At 35.7% G+C, this 25,042-nt stretch overlaps 1 protein-coding gene and 1 long non-coding RNA gene across 2 annotated transcripts in view; both read right to left on the bottom strand.

The window, feature by feature from the left end:
* Positions 1-203: 203 nt before the first annotated feature.
* LOC127705750 (nuclear pore complex protein Nup160-like) overlaps positions 204-25,042 on the bottom strand; it is a 240,824-nt gene continuing 215,985 nt past the window's right edge. The window contains exons 33-35 of the mRNA XM_052210098.1: positions 11,619-11,756; positions 1,356-1,457; positions 204-573 (exon numbers count right to left, since the gene is read on the bottom strand). Of these exons, the coding sequence (XP_052066058.1) occupies positions 481-573; positions 1,356-1,457; positions 11,619-11,756 (333 nt within the window). The 3' untranslated portion in view covers positions 204-480. The remainder of the gene's footprint in view (positions 574-1,355; positions 1,458-11,618; positions 11,757-25,042) is intronic.
* LOC127705765 (uncharacterized) lies at positions 14,249-22,515 on the bottom strand. The gene is made up of 3 exons (XR_007983978.1): positions 21,742-22,515; positions 17,126-18,280; positions 14,249-15,158 (listed from the first exon to the last, which is right to left on the bottom strand). It is a non-coding gene; the product is annotated as an uncharacterized LOC127705765 (long non-coding RNA).

The following is a 25,042-nucleotide window of genomic DNA, read 5'->3' as shown; positions in this document are numbered from 1 at the left end:
CTCCCATAGTCAATCCTAACCATCCCTTTGTTGAATGGAAATTTGTGGTATTACAAATGATAAGGAATGTTATTTTGCACTCGATAATATCCGCTTAATTATACGAAATACGTTCGGTTATCAGTCAAAAACGCATGTCACGTGGGTAAAATTAACACTTTTCAGTTTCCTTGGAAATGATGAAAAAAACAATTAATAAATAATACAAGTGACATCTAAATTTTAATGAAGGAACAAAATAAATAGGTCATTCTTTGTCAATCATTCAAAAATTGCAGTTTTTAATCATTGATGTTAATAGAACTTGTCTGATTTATCTGTCTCTTAATCAGGTGATGTTAATAGCCTGATTTATCTGTTACTCAATCAGGTGATGTTAATAGCCTGATTTATCTGTTACTCAATCAGGTGATGTTAATAGCCTGATTTATCTGTTACTCAATCAGGTGATGTTAATAGCCTGATTTATCTGTTACTCAATCAGGTGATGTTAATAGCCTGATTTATCTGGTCCGACAAAGTTTCTACTCTCCTAAAATAATGCAGCAGCTTTGTGTGGAGAAAGTCATACAACTGAAACAGAAAAAATAGAAAATTTTAAAATACAATATGTAAAATGAATTAGATGTTGTGTGATCTACTGCTCATTCTAAAACTTCAATCAATGTTTCTGTTCTCCATTGCTGTGTACCTTACAACAAAATTATTTTCATTAATCTGTGTACATTATTTTATTTGACAGCATGTTGTTTAAGGTTATGGTTTTCTTTCTGAAATCCTTTAACATCTCACCCTGTATTTTATTGATTTTGTATTTAAATTGTGTCATAGATCAAATTTATTCGTTCAGTGTATGTTCACTTGTTTGTGTTAATATGTCTTGTGATTAAGTCAAGCTATTTCAATTGATATTTTATTGTGTTTCTTTGTATGATGTGATGTTACACTATTGTTTCAGGTAAGGGTTCCTATTAAAACGTTTAAACCAACTGCATTTGTTTGCACCTGTCCTAAGTCAGGATGTTCAGTGGTTGTTGTTTGTTGTGTTTCCTGATTCTCATTTTTATATATAGATAAGACCATTGGTTTTCCTCCTGATTCTCCTTTTTATATATAGATAAGACTATTGGTTTTCCCCTTTTGAATGGTTTAATACTAGTCATTTTTGGGGCCCTTTATAGGTTATTGTTTGGTGTGAGCCAACACTCATTGTTGAAGACCGTACTTTGACCTATAATTGTTTACTTTAACAAATTGTGACTTGTAAGTTGTCTCATTGGCACTGACATACCACATCTTTTTATATCATACTGTATGTGAAAGATTGTTGTCTTAAAAGTGAAAAACATACTAACCTCATAAATTCGTTCGTGTCTATTATCTTTTAATCCTAATAGTAGTTGATCTATGTATGTATATGGTAGCCATGACGATTGGGAAACTTGTGTTCCACAACCCTACAACAAAAAAAGTTGATAAAATTTGACAGATTTAATATATTACTTTTAAATATCATTAACAGATTGAACTGGTTTGTGTGTCTCTATGACATTATTCAAATGTGCATTATTATGACTGAAAAATAATTGACAACTTACCGCTTGTCCTGACTGCACTACTATGAAACAAGTTGCTTTCTTTAAAAAAAAGGCAAAACATGAACCCAAGATCACTGACTGGTCACTAAAAATTTGCTGCTAAATTTTTGTTTGCTTTTGAATTGAAATAAACAGGATGTATAATGCAAATTGCAAATTTCAGTCAAAAATTCTCAACTCTTTATTGAAGCTGTCTGTACTCATGGTAGATGTTGTCTAGATAAATTTACTCATGCTAGAGTAGATGTTGATAGATAAATTTACTCATGCTAGAGTAGATGTTGATAGATAAATTTACTCATGGTAGATGTTGATAGATAAAGATGTTGTAAAGATAAATTTAAAATCAATTTCCATGTGTCAGAAGTGAAACCGTGTGGCATGCAACTTATAAGAAGGTTTCTTATGTTTTTCTGAGAGAAACACACTAGCTTCATTGGGATCTCTTATATAGACTTATTTTGGTCTCAGAAAAAATCTGTAATTTTAAGGATTTCCTGATTTTACTAAAATCAATCCAAATATTCTACAGGAAAACTTGATTTTCAAGAATATCTTATTTTCAGATGTTTTATGAATACCTGAACATACTCTCAAAAGTACCAATTTATATGAAAAAAGATATAAAAAGATACCAGAATTACAATGTACGCCAGATGCCAGTTAAGCTTACAAAGAATCATCAGTGGTGTTAGTGTAAAAAAAAGTTGAAAAGGCCAAATAATTTGTGAAGTTAAGTAATCAATTCCTTGGTTAGAAAATCCTAAGCATTTTGAAAATGTCAAAGTTTATAATAAGACAGAGAAATAAACTATAGGCTCTAAAGAGCATGTGTAGTTCACCTTGGTCTATGTGCATATTAAGCGAAGGACACAGATGGATTCATGACAAAATTGTGTTTTGGTGATGATGATGTGTTTGTAGATCTTACTTTGCTGAACATTCTTGCTGCTTTCAATTATCTCTATCTCTATCTATAATGAACTTGGCCCAGTAGTTACAGTGGAAAATATTTTGTAAAAATTTACAAAATTTATGAAAATTGTTAAAAATTTACTATAAAGGGCAATAACTCCTAAAGGGGTTAATTGATCGTTTTGGTCATGTTGACTAATTTTTCAGTTCTTACTTTGCTGTACATTATTGCTGCTTACAGTTTTATCTATAATAATATTCAAGATAATAACCAAAAGCTGCAAAATTTTCTTAAAATTACCAATTCAGGGGCAGCAACCCAACAACCGGTTGCCTGAATGGTCTCAAAATTTCAGGGCAGATAGATCTTGACCTAATGAACAATTTTATCCCTGTCAGATTTGCTCTAAATGCTTGATTTTCAGAGATATAAGCCAAAACTCTTTTTAGCCATGTCGGCCATCTTGGTTCGTGGACAGGGTCATCACACACAATTATAAAACCAGATACCCTAATGAAGATTGTGGACAAGTTTGGTTAAATTTGTCTAAGTAGTTTCAGAGAAGATTTTTGTAAAAGATTACAAAAATTTACAAAAATTGTTAATAATTGACTATAAAGGGCAATAACTCCTTAAGGGGTCAACTGACCATTTTGGTCTTGTTGACTTATTTGTAGATCTTACTTTGGTGAACATTATTGCTGTTTACAGTTTATCTCTATCTATAATAATATTCAGGATAATAACCAACAACGGCAAAATTTCCTTAAAATTACCAATTCAGGGGCAGCAACCCAACAACAGGCTGTCAGATTTGTCTGAAAATTTCAGGGCAGATAGATCTTGACCTGATAAACAATTTTACCCCCATGTAAGATTTGCTCTTAATGCATTGGTTTCAGAGATATACTGTAAATTCAGAAATTATTGCGAGGATTTTATTATTGCGAAAAATGCGACACAGTTGTAAACGCAATAAATTAAACTCGCATTTTGAAATATTTTATTTGAATTAAACAGGATTTTTCTCAAAATCGTAAAAATAAAAATCGCATTTCAGTCTAAAATGATAAAATCGCAATAATAAATGCACGCAATAATTTCTGAATTTACAGTAAGCCAAAATCTACATTTTACCCCTATGTTCTATTTTTAGCCATGGCGGCCATCTTGGTTGGTTGGCCGGGTCACTAGACACATTTTTTAAACTAGATACCCCAATGATGATTGTGGCCAAGTTTGGTTAAATTTGGCCCAGTAGTTTCAGAGGAGAAGATTTTTGTAAAAGTTAAAGACGACGGACGCCAAGTGATGAGAAAAGCTCACTTGGCCCTTTCGGCCAGGTGAGCTAAAAAACAAAACAAAAGAGAAACAGCTACAGGTAAGTAATGATGACCACGCTTGAAAGTCACATGTCAAGCTCTTACTCTATTTAGATAAAAGGGAAAATTTGCGATCGTGAGTGAAACAAGAAATGATTGTAACAGGATGCTGTTACGAAGTCTCCCAAACTAAGCTCCCATAATTTGTAATTCCCAGGGTCGCCTGACATTGGGCAACGTCCAGTGAAAATTGGTTTGGTCCAGTAAAATTATATGCATTAGTAATGCCTGGGGACTAACCTTGTATATCATTCAAATCATCTTGGCATGACAAACCAGAATATATATGGTTTAGGGGTGGGGATCTCGACCATTTACAAGATACTAGAACATTGGGGGTGGGGAGGAACCCCTGGGGACTGACCCTATACGTCATTCAAATGTTCATTACATGACGAACAGGAATATATATGGTTTAGGGGTGGGGATCTCAACCATTTACAAGATATTAGAACATTGGGGGTGGGGGGAACCCCTGGGGACTGACCGTATACGTCATTCAAATGTTCGAGACATGACAAATAGGAATATATATGGTTTAGGGGTGGGGATCTAATCCATTTACAAGATATTAGATCTTTCTCAAATGGCAGGGGGTCGGGATGACCCCTGGGGACTAACCCTGTATATCATTCAAACCATCTTCGCATGACAAACCAGAATATATATGGTTTAGGGGTGGGGATCTTGACCACTTAGAAGATATTAGAACTTTCTTAAATGGCAGGGGGTGGGGTGACCCCTGGGGACTAACCCTGTATTTCATTTGATGTGCTTTATCATGACAAACCAGAATATATATGGTTTAGGGGTGGGGATCTTGACCACTTACAAGATATTAGAACTTTCTTAAATAGCAGGGGGTTGGGATGACCCCTGGGGACTAACCCTGTATTTCATTTGATGTGCTTTATCATGACAAACCAGAATATATATGGTTTAGGGGTGGGGATCTCGACCATTTACAAGATATTAGAACTTTCTCAAATGGCAGGGGGTCGGGATGACCCCTGGGGACTAACACTGTATATCATTCAAACCATCTTAGCATGACAAACCAGAATATATACTGTTTAGGGGTGGGGATCTCGATAATTTACAAGATATTAGAACTTTCTTAAATGGCAGGGGGTGGGGGTGACCCCTGGGGACTAACCCTGTATTTCATTTAATGTGCTTTATCATTTAGAACATTTTCAATTAAAAAGATTGTGTCTATCACAAACGGTTTTCAATTTATAATCATTTGAAAATTTAAAAAAATAAAATCTCATAGGGTTCTATAGTAAAACCCTCCTTTCTTTTTGCCCCTCAAAGTACCCCTTTATAAACCCCAATGCACAAACAAAACCCTGATTGCACCACTAGACATGTCAGTCTAGCATATTGTGAAACCCTAAGTTAATCTGACAAGCGGTTTTGGAGAACGGGTGCGGACAAGTTCAAATTTAAAAGCGGCGGAAGAGGAAGAAGAAGAAGAAGAAGAAGAAGAAGAACAAGAAATGATTGTAACAGGATGCTGTTACGAAGTCTCCCAAACGAAGCTCCCATAATTCGTTATTCCCAGGGTCGCCTGACATTGGGCAAAGTCTAGTGAAAATTGGTTTGGTCCAGTAAAGTTATATGCATTAGTGATGCATGGGGACTAACCCTGTATATCATTCAAATCATATTGGCATGACAAACCAGAATATATATGGTTTAGGGGTGGGGATCTCGACCATTTACAAGATATTACAACTTTCTCAAATGGCAGGGGGTCGGGATGATCCCTGGGGACTAACCCTGTATATCATTCAAACCATCTTAGCATGACAAACCAGAATATATATGGTTTAGGGGTGGGGATCTTGACCACTTACAAGATATTAGAACTTTCTTAAATGGCATAGGGTGGGGGTGACCCCTGGGGACTAACCCTGTATTTCATTTGATTTGCTTTATCATGACAAACAAGAATATATATGGTTTAGGGGTGGGGATCTCGACCATTTACAAGATATTACAACTTTCTCAAATGGCAGGGGGTTGGGATGACCCCTGGGGACTAACCCTGTATATCATTCAAACCATCTTAGCATGACAAACCAGAATATATATGGTTTAGGGGTGGGGATCTTGACCACTTTCAAGACATTAGAACTTTCTTAAATGGCAGGGGGTCGGGATGACCCCTGGGGACTAACCCTGTATATCATTCAAACCATCTTAGCATGACAAACCAGAATATATATGGTTTAGGGGTGGGGATCTCGACCATTTACAAGATATAAGAACTTTCTCAAATGGCAGGGGGTCGGGGTGACCCCTGGGGACTAACTCTGTATTTCATTTCATGTGCTTTATCATGACAAACCAGAATATATATGGTTTAGGGGTGGGGATCTCCACCATTTACAAGATATTACAACTTTCTTAAATGGCAGGGGGTCGGGATGACCCCTGGGGACTAACCCTGTATATCATTCAAACCATCTTAGCATGACAAACCAGAATATATATGGTTTAGGGGTGGGGATCTCGACCATTTACAAGATATAAGAACTTTCTCAAATGGCAGGGGGTCGGGATGACCCCTGGGGACTAACCCTGTATATCATTCAAACCATCTTAGCATGACAAACCAGAATATATATGGTTTAGGGGTGGGGATCTTGACCACTTACAAGGTATTAGAACTTTCTTAAATGGCAGGGGGTGGGGGTGACCCCTGGGGACTAGCCCTGTATTTCATTTAATGGGTTTTATCATTTAGAACATTCTCAATTAAAAAGATTGTGTCTATTACAAACGGTTTTCAATTTATAATCATTTGAAAATTAAAAAAAATAAAATCCCATAGGGTTCTATAGTAAAACCCTCTTTTCTTTTTGCCTCTCAAAGTACCCCTTTATAAACCCCATTGCACAAACAAAACCCTGATTGCACCACTAGACATGTTAGTCTAACATATTGTGAAACCCTAAGTTAATCTGACAAGCGGTTTTGGAGAACGGGTGCGGACAAGTTCAAATTTAAAAGCGGCGGAAGAGGAAGAGGAAGAGGAAGAAGAATAATAATAATAATAAGAACTGAGCAAAAACAATAAGTCTTCCCAAACTTCGTTTGGGAGACTTAATTAATATTCATGAGAGCACATGGTAATTTGGCGAAAAAAAGAAAAAAGAAAGCATATATACTGATACAATGGAAAAGAATATGCATTTGCGTCATCACATATAGTAATCCCTACAGATCCAAACAGAATGGAGAACAGAAACCAAAAATTCAGCAATTTTTATACAACCGCAAAAATTGAAAATGTTTTGTTCGTATATTTGTATCACGTTGTCTTCGCCAGCGTCGTCCGAAGACAGATGGTTTCCTGATAATAACTTTAGTATAAGTCAATAGCAATCAATAAAATTTTTACACAATGTTTATCCCAAGTCAGGAGCCTCTAGCCTTTGTTAGTCTTGTATTATTTTTAATTTTAGTTTCTTGTGTACAATTTGGAGTTTAGTATGGCGTTCATTATCACTGAACTAGTATATATATTTGTTTAGGGACCAGCTGAAGGACGCCTCCGGGTGCGGGAATTTCTCGCTGCATTGAAGACCTGTTGGTGACCTTCTGCTGTTGTCTGTTCTATGGTCGGGTTGTTGTCTCTTTGACACATTCCCCATTTCCATTCTCAATTTTATTATAACCACTAAAGGAAGGTTGGGATTGATTTTGGGGGTTATGGTCCTAACAGTTTAGGAATTATGGGCCAAAAAGAGGTGGTGGAAAAAAGAAATTGGGGAGAAGGGGATACAATTTAGTTTTTTTTCTGGTTGGGGTAGACATGCAACAGCATAGTGTATTGCATAAAATAAAAAAAACAGGGGTAATTTATTTATTTTTTATATTTGGGAAAAGGGGGGCGGATGGGTGGGTGGGTGGGGGGGGTAATAGGCATTGTGTATAAGTTTCATAACATTTGGTCAAGGCAAACAAAAGTTAGAGAATGGAAACTTTTTATGTTCAGAAAAGGGGCATAACTCATGAATGGTTTAAGTGACTCCACCCAATTTCGAACTTGATCTGTATTATGTGGTAATTAACATTGTGTATAGGTATAGGTTTCATAACATATGGTTTAGGCAAACGCGAGTTAAAAAACTGAAACGAAAAATTCAGCAATTTTTCAATTTGTATAGGGGCATAACTCAAGAACAGTTAAAGTGATGCCACCAAAATTCAAACTTAACCTGTGTATTGTGGTAATAAGCATTGTGTATAATGGAAACCAATTTTGGGACGTACGGACGTACATGCATACAGACGGACAAGGGGAAAACTTAATGCCCCCTCTGTTACAGCAGGGGCATAAAAATATAAGCTGTAAAAATGTGTCTACACAATTGACAACTGTCAGTTAGTACTACCACACAGAATACAAGTCTACACAATTGACAACTGTCAGTTAGTACTACCACACAGAATACAAGTCTACACAATTGACAACAGTCAGTTAGTTCTACCACACAGAATACAAGTCTACACAATTGACAACTGTCAGTTAGTACTACCACACAGAATACAAGTCTACACAATTGACAACTGTCAGTTAGTACTACCACACAGAAAACAAGTCTACACAATTGACAACTGTCAGTTAGTACTACCACACAGAATACAAGTCTACACAATTGACAACTGTCAGTTAGTAGTACCACACAGAATACAAGTCTACACAATTGACAACTGTCAGTTAGTACTACCACACAGAATACAAGTCTTCACAATTGACAACAGTCAGTTAGTACTACCACACAAAATATAACTGTCAGTTAGTACTACCACACCATTGACAACAGTCAGTTAGTGCTACCACACCATTGACAACTGTCAGTTAGTACTACCACACAGAATACAAGTCTACACAATTGACGACTGTCAGTTAGTACTACCACACAGAATACAAGTCTACACAATTGACAACTGTCAGTTAGTACTACCACACAGAATACAAGTCTACACAATTGACAACTGTCAGTTAGTACTACCACACAGAAAACAAGTCTACACAATTGACAACTGTCAGTTAGTACTACCACACAGAATACAAGTCTACACAATTGACAACTGTCAGTTAGTACTACCACACAGAATACAAGTCTACACAATTGACAACAGTCAGTTAGTACTACCACACAGAATACAAGTCTACACAATTGACAACTGTCAGTTAGTACTACCACACAGAATACAAGTCTTCACAATTGACAACAGTCAGTTAGTACTACCACACAAAATATAACTGTCAGTTAGTACTACCACACCATTGACAACAGTCAGTTAGTGCTACCACACCATTGACAACTGTCAGTTAGTACTACCACATAGAATACAAGTCTGCACAATTGACAACAGTCAGTTAGTTCTACCACACAGAATACAAGTCTACACAATTGACAACTGTCAGTTAGTACTACCACACAGAATACAAGTCTACACAATTGACGACTGTCAGTTAGTACTACCACACAGAATACAAGTCTACACAATTGACAACAGTCAGTTAGTTCTACCACACAGAATACAAGTCTACACAATTGACAACTGTCAGTTAGTACTACCACACAGAATACAAGTCTACACAATTGACGATTGTCAGTTAGTACTACCACACAGAATACAAGTCTACACAATTGACAACTGTCAGTTAGTACTACCACACAGAATACAAGTCTACACAATTGACAACAGTCAGTTAGTACTACCACACAAAATACAACTGTCAGTTAGTACTACCACACAGAATACAAGTCTTCACAATTGACAACAGTCAGTTAGTACTACCACACAAAATATAACTGTCAGTTAGTACTACCACACCATTGACAACAGTCAGTTAGTGCTACCACACCATTGACAACTGTCAGTTAGTACTACCACATAGAATACAAGTCTGCACAATTGACAACAGTCAGTTAGTTCTACCACACAGAATACAAGTCTACACAATTGACAACTGGCAGTTAGTACTACCACACAGAATACAAGTCTACACAATTGACGACTGTCAGTTAGTACTACCACACAGAAAACAAGTCTACACAATTGACAACTGTCAGTTAGTACTACCACACAGAATACAAGTCTACACAATTGACAACTGTCAGTTAGTAGTACCACACAGAATACAAGTCTACACAATTGACAACTGTCAGTTAGTACTACCACACAGAATACAAGTCTACACAATTGACAACAGTCAGTTAGTACTACCACACAGAATACAAGTCTACACAATTGACAACTGTCAGTTAGTACTACCACACAGAATACAAGTCTTCACAACTGACAACAGTCAGTTAGTACTACCACACAAAATATAACTGTCAGTTAGTACTACCACACCATTGACAACAGTCAGTTAGTGCTACCACACCATTGACAACTGTCAGTTAGTACTACCACATAGAATACAAGTCTGCACAATTGACAACAGTCAGTTAGTTCTACCACACAGAATACAAGTCTACACAATTGACAACTGTCAGTTAGTACTACCACACAGAATACAAGTCTACACAATTGACGACTGTCAGTTAGTACTACCACACAGAATACAAGTCTACACAATTGACAACAGTCAGTTAGTTCTACCACACAGAATACAAGTCTACACAATTGACAACTGTCAGTTAGTACTACCACACAGAATACAAGTCTACACAATTGACGATTGTCAGTTAGTACTACCACACAGAATACAAGTCTACACAATTGACAACAGTCAGTTAGTACTACCACACAGAATACAAGTCTACACAATTGACAACAGTCAGTTAGTACTACCACACAAAATACAACTGTCAGTTAGTACTACCACACAGAATACAAGTCTTCACAATTGACAACAGTCAGTTAGTACTACCACACAAAATATAACTGTCAGTTAGTACTACCACACCATTGACAACAGTCAGTTAGTGCTACCACACCATTGACAACTGTCAGTTAGTACTACCACATAGAATACAAGTCTGCACAATTGACAACAGTCAGTTAGTTCTACCACACAGAATACAAGTCTACACAATTGACAACTGTCAGTTAGTACTACCACACAGAATACAAGTCTACACAATTGACGACTGTCAGTTAGTACTACCACACAGAATACAAGTCTACACAATTGACAACAGTCAGTTAGTTCTACCACACAGAATACAAGTCTACACAATTGACAACTGTCAGTTAGTACTACCACACAGAATACAAGTCTACACAATTGACGATTGTCAGTTAGTACTACCACACAGAATACAAGTCTACACAATTGACAACTGTCAGTTAGTACTACCACACAGAATACAAGTCTACACAATTGACAACAGTCAGTTAGTACTACCACACAAAATACAACTGTCAGTTAGTACTACCACACCATTGACAACAGTCAGTTAGTACTACCACACCATTGACAACTGTCAGTTAGTACTTCCACACAATTGACAACTGTCAGTTAGTACTACCACACAATTGACAACTGTCAGTTTGTACTACCACAGACTTGACAACAGTCAGTTAGTACTACCACACAATTGACAACTGTCAATTAGTACTACCACACAATTATCAACTGTCAGTTAGCACTACCACACAGAATACAATGAGAAGGATGAAGTTTTAAAATATTTCAGTCAACATTGAAAAGAAACAAATTCAACTAGGTTTAATATTCCCTACCTTTAAACCAAACTGAGTTCTTTCTTGACCAGTTAAAGAATCAACAATAGCATCAATATATTCCATCGTCAACAGGACTCCATCTTCTAACAAGTCAAAATCTATATAAATCTTCAGTAACTCACTCATGTTTATTTTCTGAAATACATCATACTAATCATTAAAGTCATATGAAACGAGTGACTGGTGAAAAATAATGTTTATCCAATTCTTAAACCAATGCATGTAGATATCATAAACTTAGTCTTCTGTGCACGATTTTATCATTTTTTTTGCAAACATATCGTATAATCGTCCTTTTTTTTCTCACTGTCTGTTAAGATGTGAAAATATGGCAGCTAATCAATTGTAGTATTTTGAAGCCGCAGTTTACCGATTGGCATCTTATATTAAACAATCAACAAAGAAGCATGGATATTGAGCACGTGTATAACATGTACAATCAGATAATAGTTTATTTCAATGACCAGATACATGCGTATTGCGATCACCAGATTTTTACAAGAAGGGTCACGCTAAGGTCATTTGCATACAGAAAATATGTCGGTGAATTGCTTCCTGGAAGCAAGCAATTAAAAAAAAGTAAACTTCTTCTAAATGTGGACAAATTAAAGAATTTTCTTCAGAAAAAAAGTATATGTACATAAGTTTTATAATGAAAACTATCCATTTAGTTATAAAAAACATATGCATCATTTTTTTTACATCGAGATGACCGTGAGGGCATTCCGATGTATTGCTATCGCCTATTGTGTGCTATTGCATACATAACTTTTGTTTTGGGTTTGTAACCGATCTATAAAGATGATTAATACGTGGATATTACCTAGTGCAAACTAACATTCCTTTATTGTTTGTTATAAATACATCTCTTCAATGAATACTGATAAAAATATTTTTGTTCAGAACATAAATTAATAATATGAAAATGTTTTGTCGTTAGATATATATATATACGTATACAAGTAAACAAGAATGTGTTCCTAGTAATCGGATGCCCCATCCGCACCATCATTTTTTATGTTCAGTGGACCGTGAAAATGGGGTGAAAACTATAATTTGGCATTAAAATTAGAAGGATCATATCATAGGGAACATGTTTACTAAGTTTCAAGTTGATTGGACTTCAACTTTCATATCATAGGGAACATGTGTACTAAGTTTCAAGTTGATTGGACTTCAACTTCATCAAAAACTACCTCGACAAAAAACTTTAACCTGAAGCGGAACAGACGGACGGACGAACGAACGAACGAAAGAAAGAACAAACACACAGACCAGAAAACATAATGCCCATAAATGGGGCATAAAAATCAATGATAATATCTATGCATACGTACAGAAAAATTGTGTTAAAGCATGCGGAAGAATATCTCAAGAACGTTTTGCGACAATCCTGGCAAGGACCGGTAACTCTGTAATTGTTTTTGAGGGAAAATATGAATTCCTACTTATATCCATTCTTTAAAAAAATCAAATTTTTACAGAAGAGTGTCCACCATGCACTTGCAATGCACTATTATTGGAATAGTAGAATAGAATGATATACAAATGGATGAAAATTATATATACATGTTTATACTGTTATACTAATATAATATAGAACCAGTGTATACTGATTTGTATCGCTACAATATAATAGTTATTACGGTGAGGTTGAACTTCCTGTCATTTATTCATCATCCACGCACGAACTTGTTAAAAAAAAATAATGTATCTCTGTACATTAACCTCAGTTTCAAGTATGGAGATGTGATTTTTTTCTGTGACAAGTGCTTTTGACCATCCACAAGAACTTGTGGTCATCCGATGTTCAGTACTTCAGTACTTTGATTTAATTTGAGGTTTCATATGACTTTAAAGGTACCCAAATTTTTATAAACATTTCTACCTATTAAAATATGTCTATTTGTTTTGCTCACACTTTGTTGTTGAAATAATGAAGTTCTTTGTGACTGTGGGAGGTTTAGCTAGATATAAAACTAGATTCAATCCAACATTTCCTACCATAAAAATAAAATTGAGAATGGAAATGGGGAATGTGTCAGAGAGACAACAACCCGACCATAGAGCAGACAACAGCCGAAGGCCACCAATGGGTCTTCAATGCAGCGAGAAACTCCCACATCCGGAGGCGTCCTTCAGCTGGCCCCTAAACAAATATGTATACTAGTTCAGTGATAATGGACGTCATACTAAACTCCAAATTATACACAAGAAACTAAAATTAAAAATGATACAAGACTAATAAAGGCCAGAGGCTCCTGACTTGGGACAGGCGCAAAAATGCAGCGGGGTTAAACATGTTTTTTGAGATCTCAACCCTCCCCCTATACCTCTAGCCAATGTAGAAATAAAATGCTCCGCTGGGGTGCAGCTTGATACGACCGCAGAGGTTGAACCCTGAACAGTTTGGGCAAGTATGGACACAACATTCAAGCTTGATACAGCTCTGAATTTGGATTGTGATTTAATATTTGACACAGCATAGGTTTCTGACACGGAATGAATGTGGTCTAAGAAAATTTTAATTTACCTATTCAAACCATATCATTATTATTTGCTTTTATATATAAATCAGAAATAACCAATTTAAAATGGAAAATTTTAAAGAAAAAAAAGGAAATAAAATGCTCCACTGGGCGCAGCTTGATACGACCGCAGAGGTCTATCCCTGAACAGTTGGGGCAAGTATGGACACAACATTCAAGCTTGATACAGCACTGAATTTAGATTGTGATTAAATATTTGACACAGCATAGGTTTCTGACACAGAATGAATGTGGTCTAAGAACTTAAAAATTTTTAATTTACCTATTCAAACCATATCATCATTATTTGCTTTTATATATAAATAAGAAATAACCAATTTAAAATGGAAAATTTTAAAGAAAAAAAAAGGAAAAAAAAATCCCTCCCCCAAATTTTTTGAACCCCCTTATGATTCATCACCCCCAAACTCAATCCCAGCCTTCCCTTTGTGGTACGGTACCTTGCAGTACAATTTCAGAGAGATCCATACACTTGAACACAAGTTATTGTCTGGAAACTAGAACTAGAGGCTCTAAAGAGCCTTTGTCGCTCACCTTGGTCTATGTGCATATTAAACAATGGACACAGATGGATTCATGACAAAATTGTGTTTTGGTGATGGTGATGTGTTTGTAGATCTTACTTTACTGAACATTCTTGCTCCTTACTATTATCTCTATCTATAATGAACTTGGCCCAGTAGTTACAGTGGAAAATATTTTGTAAAAATTTACAAAAATTTACAAAATTTATGAAAATTGTAAAAAATTGACTATAAAGGGCAATAACTCCTTAAGGGGTCAATTGACAATTTTGGTCATGTTGACTTATTTGTAGATCTAACTTTGCTGTACATTATTGCTGTTTACAGTTTATCTCTAAATATAATAATATTCAAGATAATAACCAAAAGCTGCAAAATTTTCTTAAAATTACCAATTCAGGGGCAGCAACCCAACAACGTGTTGCCTGATTGGTCTGAAAATTTCAGGGCAGATAGATCTTGACCTAATGAACAATTTTTAACCGCTACAGATTTGCTCTAAATGCTTTGGTTTCAGAGATATGAGCCAAAAACTGCATTTTACCCATTGTATTTTTTTTTGCCATGTCGGCCATCTTGGTTTGCGGGCAGGGTCATCGGACACATTTTTTAAACTAGATACCCTAATGATGATTGGGGACAATTTTGGTTAAATTTGTCTTAGTAGTTTCAGAGGAGAAGATTTTTGTAAAAGATTACAAAAATTTACGAAAAATGGTTAAAAATTGACTATAAAGGGCAATAACTCCTTAAGGGGTCAACTGACCATTTTTGTCAAGTTGACTTATTTGTAGATCATACATTGCTGAACATTATTGCTGTTTACAGTTTATCTCTATCTATAATAATATTCAAGATAATAACCAAAAACGGCAAAATTTCCTTAAAATTACCAATTCAGGGGCAGCAACCCAACAACGGGTTGTCCGATTCATCTGAAAATTTCAGGGCAGATAGATCTTGACCTGATTAACAATTTTACCCCATGTCAGATTTGCTCTAAATGCTTTGGTTTCAGAGATATAAGCCAATATCTACATTTTACCCCTATGTTCTATTTTTAGCCATGGCGGCCATCTTGGTTGGTTGGCAGGGTCATCGGACACATTTTTTAAACTAGATACCCCAATGATGATTGTGGCCAAGTTTGGTCAAATATGGCCCAGTAGTTTCAGAGGAGAAGATTTTTGTAAAAGTTTACGGACAACGGATGACGGATGCAGGACGACGGACGCAAAGTGATGAGAAAAGCTCACTTGACCTTTCAGGTCAGGTGAGCTAAAAATGCTTGTTTTTAGGCCCCTTTTAGGCCATAAATTCCTAAACGTTTAGGGCAATTACCCCAAAACTCAAACCCAGATTTCCCTTTGTGATATGGAACCTTGTAGTACAATTTCATAAAGATCCATACACTTACACACAAGTTATTGTCCTGAAATTAGAACTAGAGGCTCTAAAGAGCCTGTGTCGCTCACCTTGGTCTATGTGCATATTAAACAAAGGACACAGATGGATTCATGACAAAATTGTGTTTTGGTGATGGTGATGTGTTTGTAGATCTTACTTTACTGAACATTCTTGCTCCTTACTATTATCTCTATCTAAAATGAACTTGGCCCGGTAGTTACAGTGGAAAATACTTTGTAAAAATTAACAAAAATTTACAAAATTTATGAAAATTTTAAAAAATTGACTATGAAGGGCAATAACTCCTTAAGGGGTAAATTGACAATTTTGGTCATGTTGCCTTATTTGTAGATCTAACTTTGCTGTACATTATTGCTGTTTACAGTTTATCTCTATCTATAATAATATTCAAGATAATAACCAAAAGCTGCAAAATTTTCTTAAAATTACCAATTCAGGGGCAGCAAGCCAACAACGTGTTGCCTAATTGGTCTGAAAATTTCAGGGCAGATAGATCTTGACCTAATGAACAATTTATAACCTCGACAGATTTGCTCTAAATGCTTTAGTTTCAGAGATATGAGCCAAAAACTGCATTTTACCCTATGTATTATTTTTTAGCCATGTCGGCCATCTTGGTTCGCGGGCGGTGTCATTGGACACATTTTTTAAACTAGATACCCTAATGATGGTTGTGGACAAGTTTGGTTAAATTTGTCTTAGTAGTTTCAGAGGAGAAGATTTTTGTAAAAAATTACAAAAATTTACAAAAAATGGTTAAAAATTTACTATAAAGGGCAATAACTCCTTAAGGGGTCAACTGACCATTTTGGTCATGTTGACTTATTTGTAGATCTTACTTTGGTGTACATTATTGCTGTTTACAGTTTATCTCTATCTATAATAATATTCAAGATAATAACCAAAAACGGCAAAATTACCTTAAAATTACCAATTCAAGGGCAGCAACCCAACAACGGGTTGCCTAATTGGTCTGAAAATTTCAGGGCAGATAGATCTTGACCTAATGAACAATTTTATCCTCATCAGATTTGCTCTAAATGCTTTGGTTTCAGAGATATGAGCCAAAAACTGCATTTTACCCTATGTACTATTTTTTAGCCATGTCGGCCATCTTGGTTCGCGGGCGGGGTCATCAGACACATTTTTTAAACTAGATACCCTAATGATGATTGTGGACAAGTTTGGTTAAATTTGTCTCAGTAGTTTCAGAGGAGAAGATTTTTGTAAAAGATTACAAAAATTTACGAAAAATGGTTAAAAATTGACTATAAAGGGCAATAACTCCTTTACAGTTTATCTCTATCTATAATAATATTCAAGATAATAACCAAAAACGGCAAAATTTCCTTAAAATTACCAATTCAGGGGCAGCAACCCAACAATGGGTTGTCCAATTCATCTGAAAATTTCAGAGCAGATAGATCTTGACCTGATAAACAATTTTACCCCTGTCAGATTTGCTCTAAATGCTTTGGTTTCAGAGATATAAGCCAAAAACTGCATTTTACCCCTATGTTCTATTTTTAGCCATGGCGGCCATCTTGGTTGGCAGGCGGGGTCATCGGACACATTTTTTTAACTAGATACCCTAATCATGATTGTGGCCAAGTTTGGTTAAATTTGGCCTAGTAGTTTCAGAGGAGAAGATTTTTGTAAAAGTTAACGGACGACGACGACGGACGACGGACAACGGACGCCAAGTGATGAGAAAAGCTCACTTGGCCCTCTGGGCCAGGTGAGCTAAAAATGCTTGTTTTTTTTACCCTTTTTGGCCCCTTATTCCTAAAATTTTGAGGCAATCACCCCCAAAATCAATCCCAGCCTTCCCTTTGTGGTATGGTACCTTGCTGTACAATTTCAGAGAGATCCATACACTTGAACACATGTTATTGTCTGGAAACTAGAAAAATGCTTATTTTTGGCCCCTTATTCCTAAACGTTTTGGGCAATTACCCCCAAACTCAATTCCAGCTTTTTCTTTATGATATGGAACCTTGTAGTACAATTTCAGAAAGATCCATACACTTACACACAAGTTATTGTCATGAAACTAGAAAAATGCTGGTTTTTAGGCCCCTTTTTGGCCCCAAATTCCTAAACGTTTAGGGCAATTACCCCAAAACTCAAACCCAGCTTTCCCTTTGTGTTATGGAACCTTGTAGTACAATTTCAGAAAGATCCATACACTTACACACAAGTTATTGTCCTGAAATTAGAAAAATGCTTGTTTTTTGCCCCTTTTTGGCCCCAATTCCTAAAATTTGAGACAATTACCCCCAAAATCAATCCCAGCCTTCCCTTTGTTGTATGGTACCTTGCTGTACAATTTCAGAGAGATCCATACACTTGAACACATGTTATTGTCTGGAAACTAGAAAAATGCTTATTTTTGGCCCCTTTTTGGCCCCTTATTCCTAAACGTTTTGGGCAATTACCCCCAAACTCAATTGCAGCTTTCCCTTTGTAATATGGAACCTTGTAGTACAATTTCAGAAAGATCCATACACTTACACACAAGTTATTGTCATGAAACTAGAAAAATGTTTGTTTTTTGCCCCTTTTTTGGCCCCTTATTCCTAAAATTTTGATGCAATTACCCCCAAAATCAATCCCAGCATTCCCTTTGTGATATGGAACCTTGTGGTACAATGTCAGAGAGATCCATACACTAACACACAAGTTATGTCTGGAAGTTACAAAAATGCTTATTTTTGGCCCCTTTTGGGCCCCTAATTCCTTAACTGTTGGTACCATATATAACCCTCAAAATCCCAACCTTCCTTTTGTGGTATTGAACCTTATAGTAAAATTTCATAGAGATCCATTCACTTAAACTAAAGTTAGAGTGTGAAAACCAATGTGTCTTCGGACAACGATGACGACGACGCCAACGTCATACCAATATACGACCACAAAATTTTTTTTGCGGTTGTATAAAAAAGGAAAAAAAAAATCCCCCCCCCCCATTTTTTGAACCCCCTTATGATTCATCACCCCAAAACTCATTAACAGCCTTCCCTTTGAGGTATGGTACCTTGCAGTACAATTTCAGAGAGATCCATACACTTGAACACAAGTTATTGTCTGGAAACTAGAAAAATGCTTGTTTTTTGGCCCCTTTTTGGCCCCAAATTACTAAATGTTTAGGGCAATTACCCCCAAACTCAAACCCAGCTTTCCCTTTGTGATATGGAACCTTGTAGTACAAATTCATAAAGATCCATACACTTACACACAAGTTATTGTCCTGAAACTAGAAAAATGCTTGTTTTTTTGCCCCTTTTTGGCCCCTAATTCCTAAAATTTTGAGGCAATTACCCCCAAAATCAATCCCAGCCTTCCCTTAGTGGTATGGTACCTTGCAGTGCAATTTCAGAGAGATTCATACACTTGAACACAAGTTATTGTCTGGAAACTAGAAAAATGCTTATTTTTGGCCCCTTTTTCCTAAACGTTTCGGGCAATTACCCCCAAACTCAATTCCAGCTTTCCCTTTGTGATATGGAACCTTGTAGTACAATTTCAGAAAGATCCATACACTTACAAACAAGTTATTGTCATGAAACTAGAAAAATGCTTGTTTTTTGCCCCTTTTTTGGCCCCTAATTCCTAAAATTTTGAGGCAATTACCCCCAAAATCAATCCCAGCATTCCCTTTGTGATATGGAACCTTGTGGTACAATGTCAGAGAGATCCATACACTAACACACAAGTTATGTCTGGAAGTTACAAAAATGCTTATTTTTGGCCCCTAATTCCTTAACTGTTGGTACCATAACCCCCAAAATCAATCCCAACCTTCCTTTTGTGGTATTGAACCTTATGGTAAAATTTCATAGAGATCCATTCACTTAAACTAAAGTTAGAGTGCGAAAACCAATGTGTCTTCGAACGACGACGACGCCAACGTCATACCAATATACGACCTCAAAATTTGTTTGTGGTCATATAACTAGAGGCTCTAAAGAGCCTGTGTCGCTCACCTTGGTCTAAGTGCATATTAAACAAAGGACACAGATGGATTCAAGACAAAATTGTGTTTTGGTGATGGTGATGTGTTTGTAGATCTTACTTTACTGAACATTCTTTCTCCTTACTATTATCTCTATCTATAATGAACTTGGCCAAAATTTATGAAAATTGTAAAAAATTGACTATAAAGGGCAATAACTCCTTAAGGGGTCAATTGACAATTTTGGTCATGTTGACTTATTTGTAGATCTAACTTTGCTGTACATTATTGCTGTTTACAGTTTATCTTTATCTATAATAATATTCAAGATAATAACCAAAAACGGCAAAATTTTCTTAAAATTACCAATTCAGGGGCAGCAACCCAACAACGTGTTGCCTGATTGGTCTGTAAATTTCAGGGCAAATAGATCTTGACCTCATGAACAATTTTATCCTCATCAGATTTGCTCTAAATGCTTTGGTTTCAGAGATATGAGCCAAAAACTGCATTTTACCCTATGTATTATTTTTTAGCCATGTCGGCCATCTTGGTTCGCGGGCGGGGTCATCGGACACATTTTTTAAACTAGATACCCTAATGACGATTGGGGACAAGTTTGGTTAAATTTGTCTTAGTAGTGTCAGAGGAGAAGATTTTTGTAAAGACTTACAAAAATTTACGAAAAATGGTTAAAAACTGACTATAAAGGGCAATAACTCCTTAAGGGGTCAACTGACCATTTTGGTCAAGTTGACTTATTTGTAGATCTTACTTTGCTGAACATTATTGCTGTTTACAGTTTATCTCTATCTATAATAATATTCAAGATAATAACCAAAAACAGCAAAATTTCCTTAAAATTACCAATTCATGGGCAGAACCCAACAACGGGTTGTCCGATTCATCTGAAAATTTCAGGGCAGATAGATCTTGACCTAATAAACAATTTTACCCCATGTCAGATTTGCTCTAAATGCTTTGGTTTCAGAGATATAAGCCAAATTCTACATTTTACCCCTATGTTCTATTTTTAGCCATGGCGGCCATCTTGGTTGGTTGGCCAGGTCACCGGACACATTTTTTAAACTAGATACCCCAATGATGATTGTGGCATAGTTTGGTCAAATTTGGCCCAGTAGTTTCAGAGGAGAAGATTTTTGTAAAAGTTTACGGACGACGGACGACGGACGCAAAGTGATGAGAAAAGCTCACTTGACCTTTCAGGTCAGGTGAGCTAAAAACGCTTGTTTTTTGGCCCCTTTTTGGCCCCAAATTCTTAATGTTCAGGGAAATTACCCCCAAACTCAAACCCAGCTTTCCCTTTGTGATATGGAACCTTGTAGTACAATTTCATAAAGATCCATACACTTACACACAAGTTATTGTCCCGAAAATAGAAAAAATGCTTGTTTTTTTGCCCCTTTTTGGCCCCTAATTCCTAAACTTTTGAGGCAATTACCCCCAAAATTAATCCCAGCCTTCCCTTTGTGGTATGGTACCTTGCCGTACAATTTCAGAGAGATCTGTACACTTGAACACAAGTAATTGTCTGGAAACTAGAAAAATGCTTGATTTTAGGCCCCTTTTTTGGCCCCAAATTCCTTAACGTTTGAGCAATTACCCCCAAACTCAAACCCAGCTTTCCCTTTGTGATATGGAACCTTGTAGTACAATTTCATAAAGATCCATACACTTACACACAAGTTATTGTCCCGAAACTAGAAAAATGTTTGTTTTTTTGCCCCTTTTTGGCCCCTAATTCCTAAACTTTTGAGGCAATTACCCCCAAAATCAATCCCAGCCTTCCCTTTGTGGTATGGTACCTTGCTGTACAATTTCAGAGAGATCTGTACACTTGAACACAAGTAATTGTCTGGAAACTAGAAAAATGCTTGATTTTAGGCCCTTTTTTTGGCCCCAAATTCCTTAACGTTTGAGCAATTACCCCCAAACTCAAACCCAGCTTTCCCTTTGTGATATGGAACCTTGTAGTACAATTTCATAAAGATCCATACACTTACACACAAGTTATTGTCCTGAAACTAGAAAAATGCTTGTTTTTTTGCCCCTTTTTCCTAAAATTTGGAGGCAATTACCCCGAAATCAATCCCAGCATTCCCTTTATGATATGGAACCTTGTGGTACAATGTCAGAGAGATCCATACACTAACACACAAGATATGTCTGGAAGTTACAAAAATGCTTATTTTTGGCCCCATATTCCTTAACTGTTGGTACAATAACCCCCAAAATCAATCCCAACCTTCCTTTTGTGGTATTGAACCTTATGGTAAAATGTCATAGAGATCCATTTACTTAAACTTAAGTTAGAGTGTGAAAACCAATGTGTCTTCGGACGACGACGACGACGAGGACGAGGAAGCCAACGTCATACCAATATACAACCGCAAAATTTTTTTGCGGTCGTATAAAAACATGTCAGGAATATGACAGTTGTTTTTATGTGTTTTTTGATTTTGCCATTTGATACTTTCAGTTTTGAATTTTCTTTTGACTTTAGTATTTGTGTTATTTTATTCATTTAGTATTTGTGTTATTTTACTTTTCAATATAACCTGGTGCATAGCAATACAATTCAATCAGAATGACAAATACATGTAGGCTTATTTCATGTTTGTTGCATTATATCTAATTATAGTCCGATGTGTATGAAAATATATGGGAAAGGGATCACTATAGACAATTTTGTCACTTAAGAAAAGGTAAGTGAGATTTGTTGACAAAGAGATGAGTTTGTGTTTTATTTTAAAAGTATTACTCAAAATAGAAGAGAAAGCAAAGGAACATTCAGACTCATTAGCCAAAAATAAACTGACATCATTGTGGCAAAAATGAATAAATTGCTTACCCAAGCGCAGCTGGATACGACCGCAGAGGTCCAACCCTGAACCGTTGGGGCAAAAATGGACACAATTTTCATGCTTGATACAGGTTTGAATTTGGATTGTAATTAAATATTTGACACATAATAGGTTTCGGACACAGAACAACTGTAGTCAAAGAACTTAGAATTGGTAATATGCTCAATTTTTTGCTTTTGTCTAATACACTATGCTGTTGTGAATTGCCCACCCCCCTCCCTAAAATAAAAAAAATTACCCCCCTTTTTTTTGATTTTATGCAATACATTATGCTGTTGCATATTTACCCCAACCAGAAAAAAAAAAAAATTGTATCCCCCCTCCTCCATTTTTTTTTTACGCCACTCTACCTCCAAATTTTTTTTTCACCTCCACCACCCTTTTTCCAAAATAAAATTTCTTTCCTTCAAGTTATGGTCATAATTTCAATCCAAATTTCCATTGGAGATGCAACCATAATTACTCATTTAAATACATCTTTTAATTTAAAGTCTTATAATAGAAAATTAATACATCAGCATTAAAGTAAATTGACAGCTTACCACCTCAAGAAAATACAATATTTCTTTATACATAATTTTAAGGCAGTGTAAGGGAGGTAATCCAACATATTATGTTTGGATTACCTCCCTTATACTGCTTTAAAATTGTCATTATTGTCCATTAACCAAGAAACCCTTGTTTTTCCCCGAATTCCTAAACGGTTTGAGCCATAACCCCCCCCTCCAAAGCCATTCCTAACTATCCCTTTGTGGTATGGAAACTTGTGGTATAATTTCAGAGAGATCCATACATTTAAACACAAGTTATTGTCATGAAACTTGAAAAATGCCTTTTGGGGCCTCTTTTTGGCCCATAATTCCTAAACTGTTAGGACCATAACCCCCAAAATCAATCCCAATCTTCCTTTAGTGGTTATAAACCTTGTGTTAAAAATTTATTGATTTCTATAGACTTATACTAAAGTTATTATCCGGAAACCATCTGTCTTCGAACGACGCTGACGAGATACCAATATACGACCAAATTTTTTTTAATTTTTGTGGTCGTATAAAAACGACCAAAACACAAACAACATTACACAAAACATAGAAAACAATGGGCTGTTTTCCTGCAGAGGTTTAACCCTGAAGAGTTGAGCAAGTAAGGACATAACATTTAAGCTTAAAACAGGTATGAATTTGGTGTGTGATTGAATATTTGACACAGCATAGGTTTATGACAAAAAATTAATGTATCTGAAGAACTGAAAAATTTGAAATTGGCCTTTTCCCTTTTATATTAAATATAGAATCAACCCCAAAGAATTCAATTTTTGATAAAATCAGACAAAAGTTTAATTCAGGAACCTTTGGAACTCAATGTGAACCAATTTGATAAAGGAACCCAAAATCCCAAATCTCTCAATACATGGTTAGATACAGCATTTCAAAGAACCCCATAAATTCAATTTTAGTTGAAATCAAACAAACTTTCATTTTTGACCAACTTAATAAACTGGGCCTAAACATCCATAATTTATATACAGGTTTAGATTTAGCATTTGAAAGAACCACACATATATATATATATCCAATTTATGTTGAAATGAAACACAGTTCAATAATGGACCCTGATTTTGACCAACTTGAAAACTGGGCCCAAAATCAAAAATATACATTTTTAAGAGTATTAAAAGGAGTTCGCTTCATAAAAAAAAATATGTGTATATAGCATTCAGAAAAATTAGTTTATACAGAATAACCAACAAAATTCTTCAAACAAAAGAAAAAAAATCTAATGTCTTTTCAGAATCAAACTTATTGGTGATTATCTTCAGAATGTCTAATAAGGAACAGTAAATTTGAAACTATATTTGTACTATCCTACAGAGCTTAACATCAACAGCACTTCGAAAACAGAACATTTTCAAATAAATCTCTCACTCCAATTATAATTGTGTGATCAATATTTACCACATGCTTTGTTATCTAAAAACAGGTGAATATTATTTAAAAACAATAAGTGTAATCAAACTTTATATATTTAAGTTTCCAATATTTTTTCTATCATTTATCACAAGCTAATATAGATCTGCAAC

The sequence above is a fragment of the Mytilus californianus genome, unplaced genomic scaffold (genome assembly GCF_021869535.1).
Source record: "Mytilus californianus isolate M0D057914Y unplaced genomic scaffold, xbMytCali1.0.p SCAF_6, whole genome shotgun sequence".
NCBI classification, from domain to species: Eukaryota; Metazoa; Mollusca; class Bivalvia; order Mytilida; family Mytilidae; genus Mytilus; species Mytilus californianus.
Note: the sequence above shows the minus strand (reverse complement) of the source record. Positions and strands in the feature narration are given on the sequence as shown.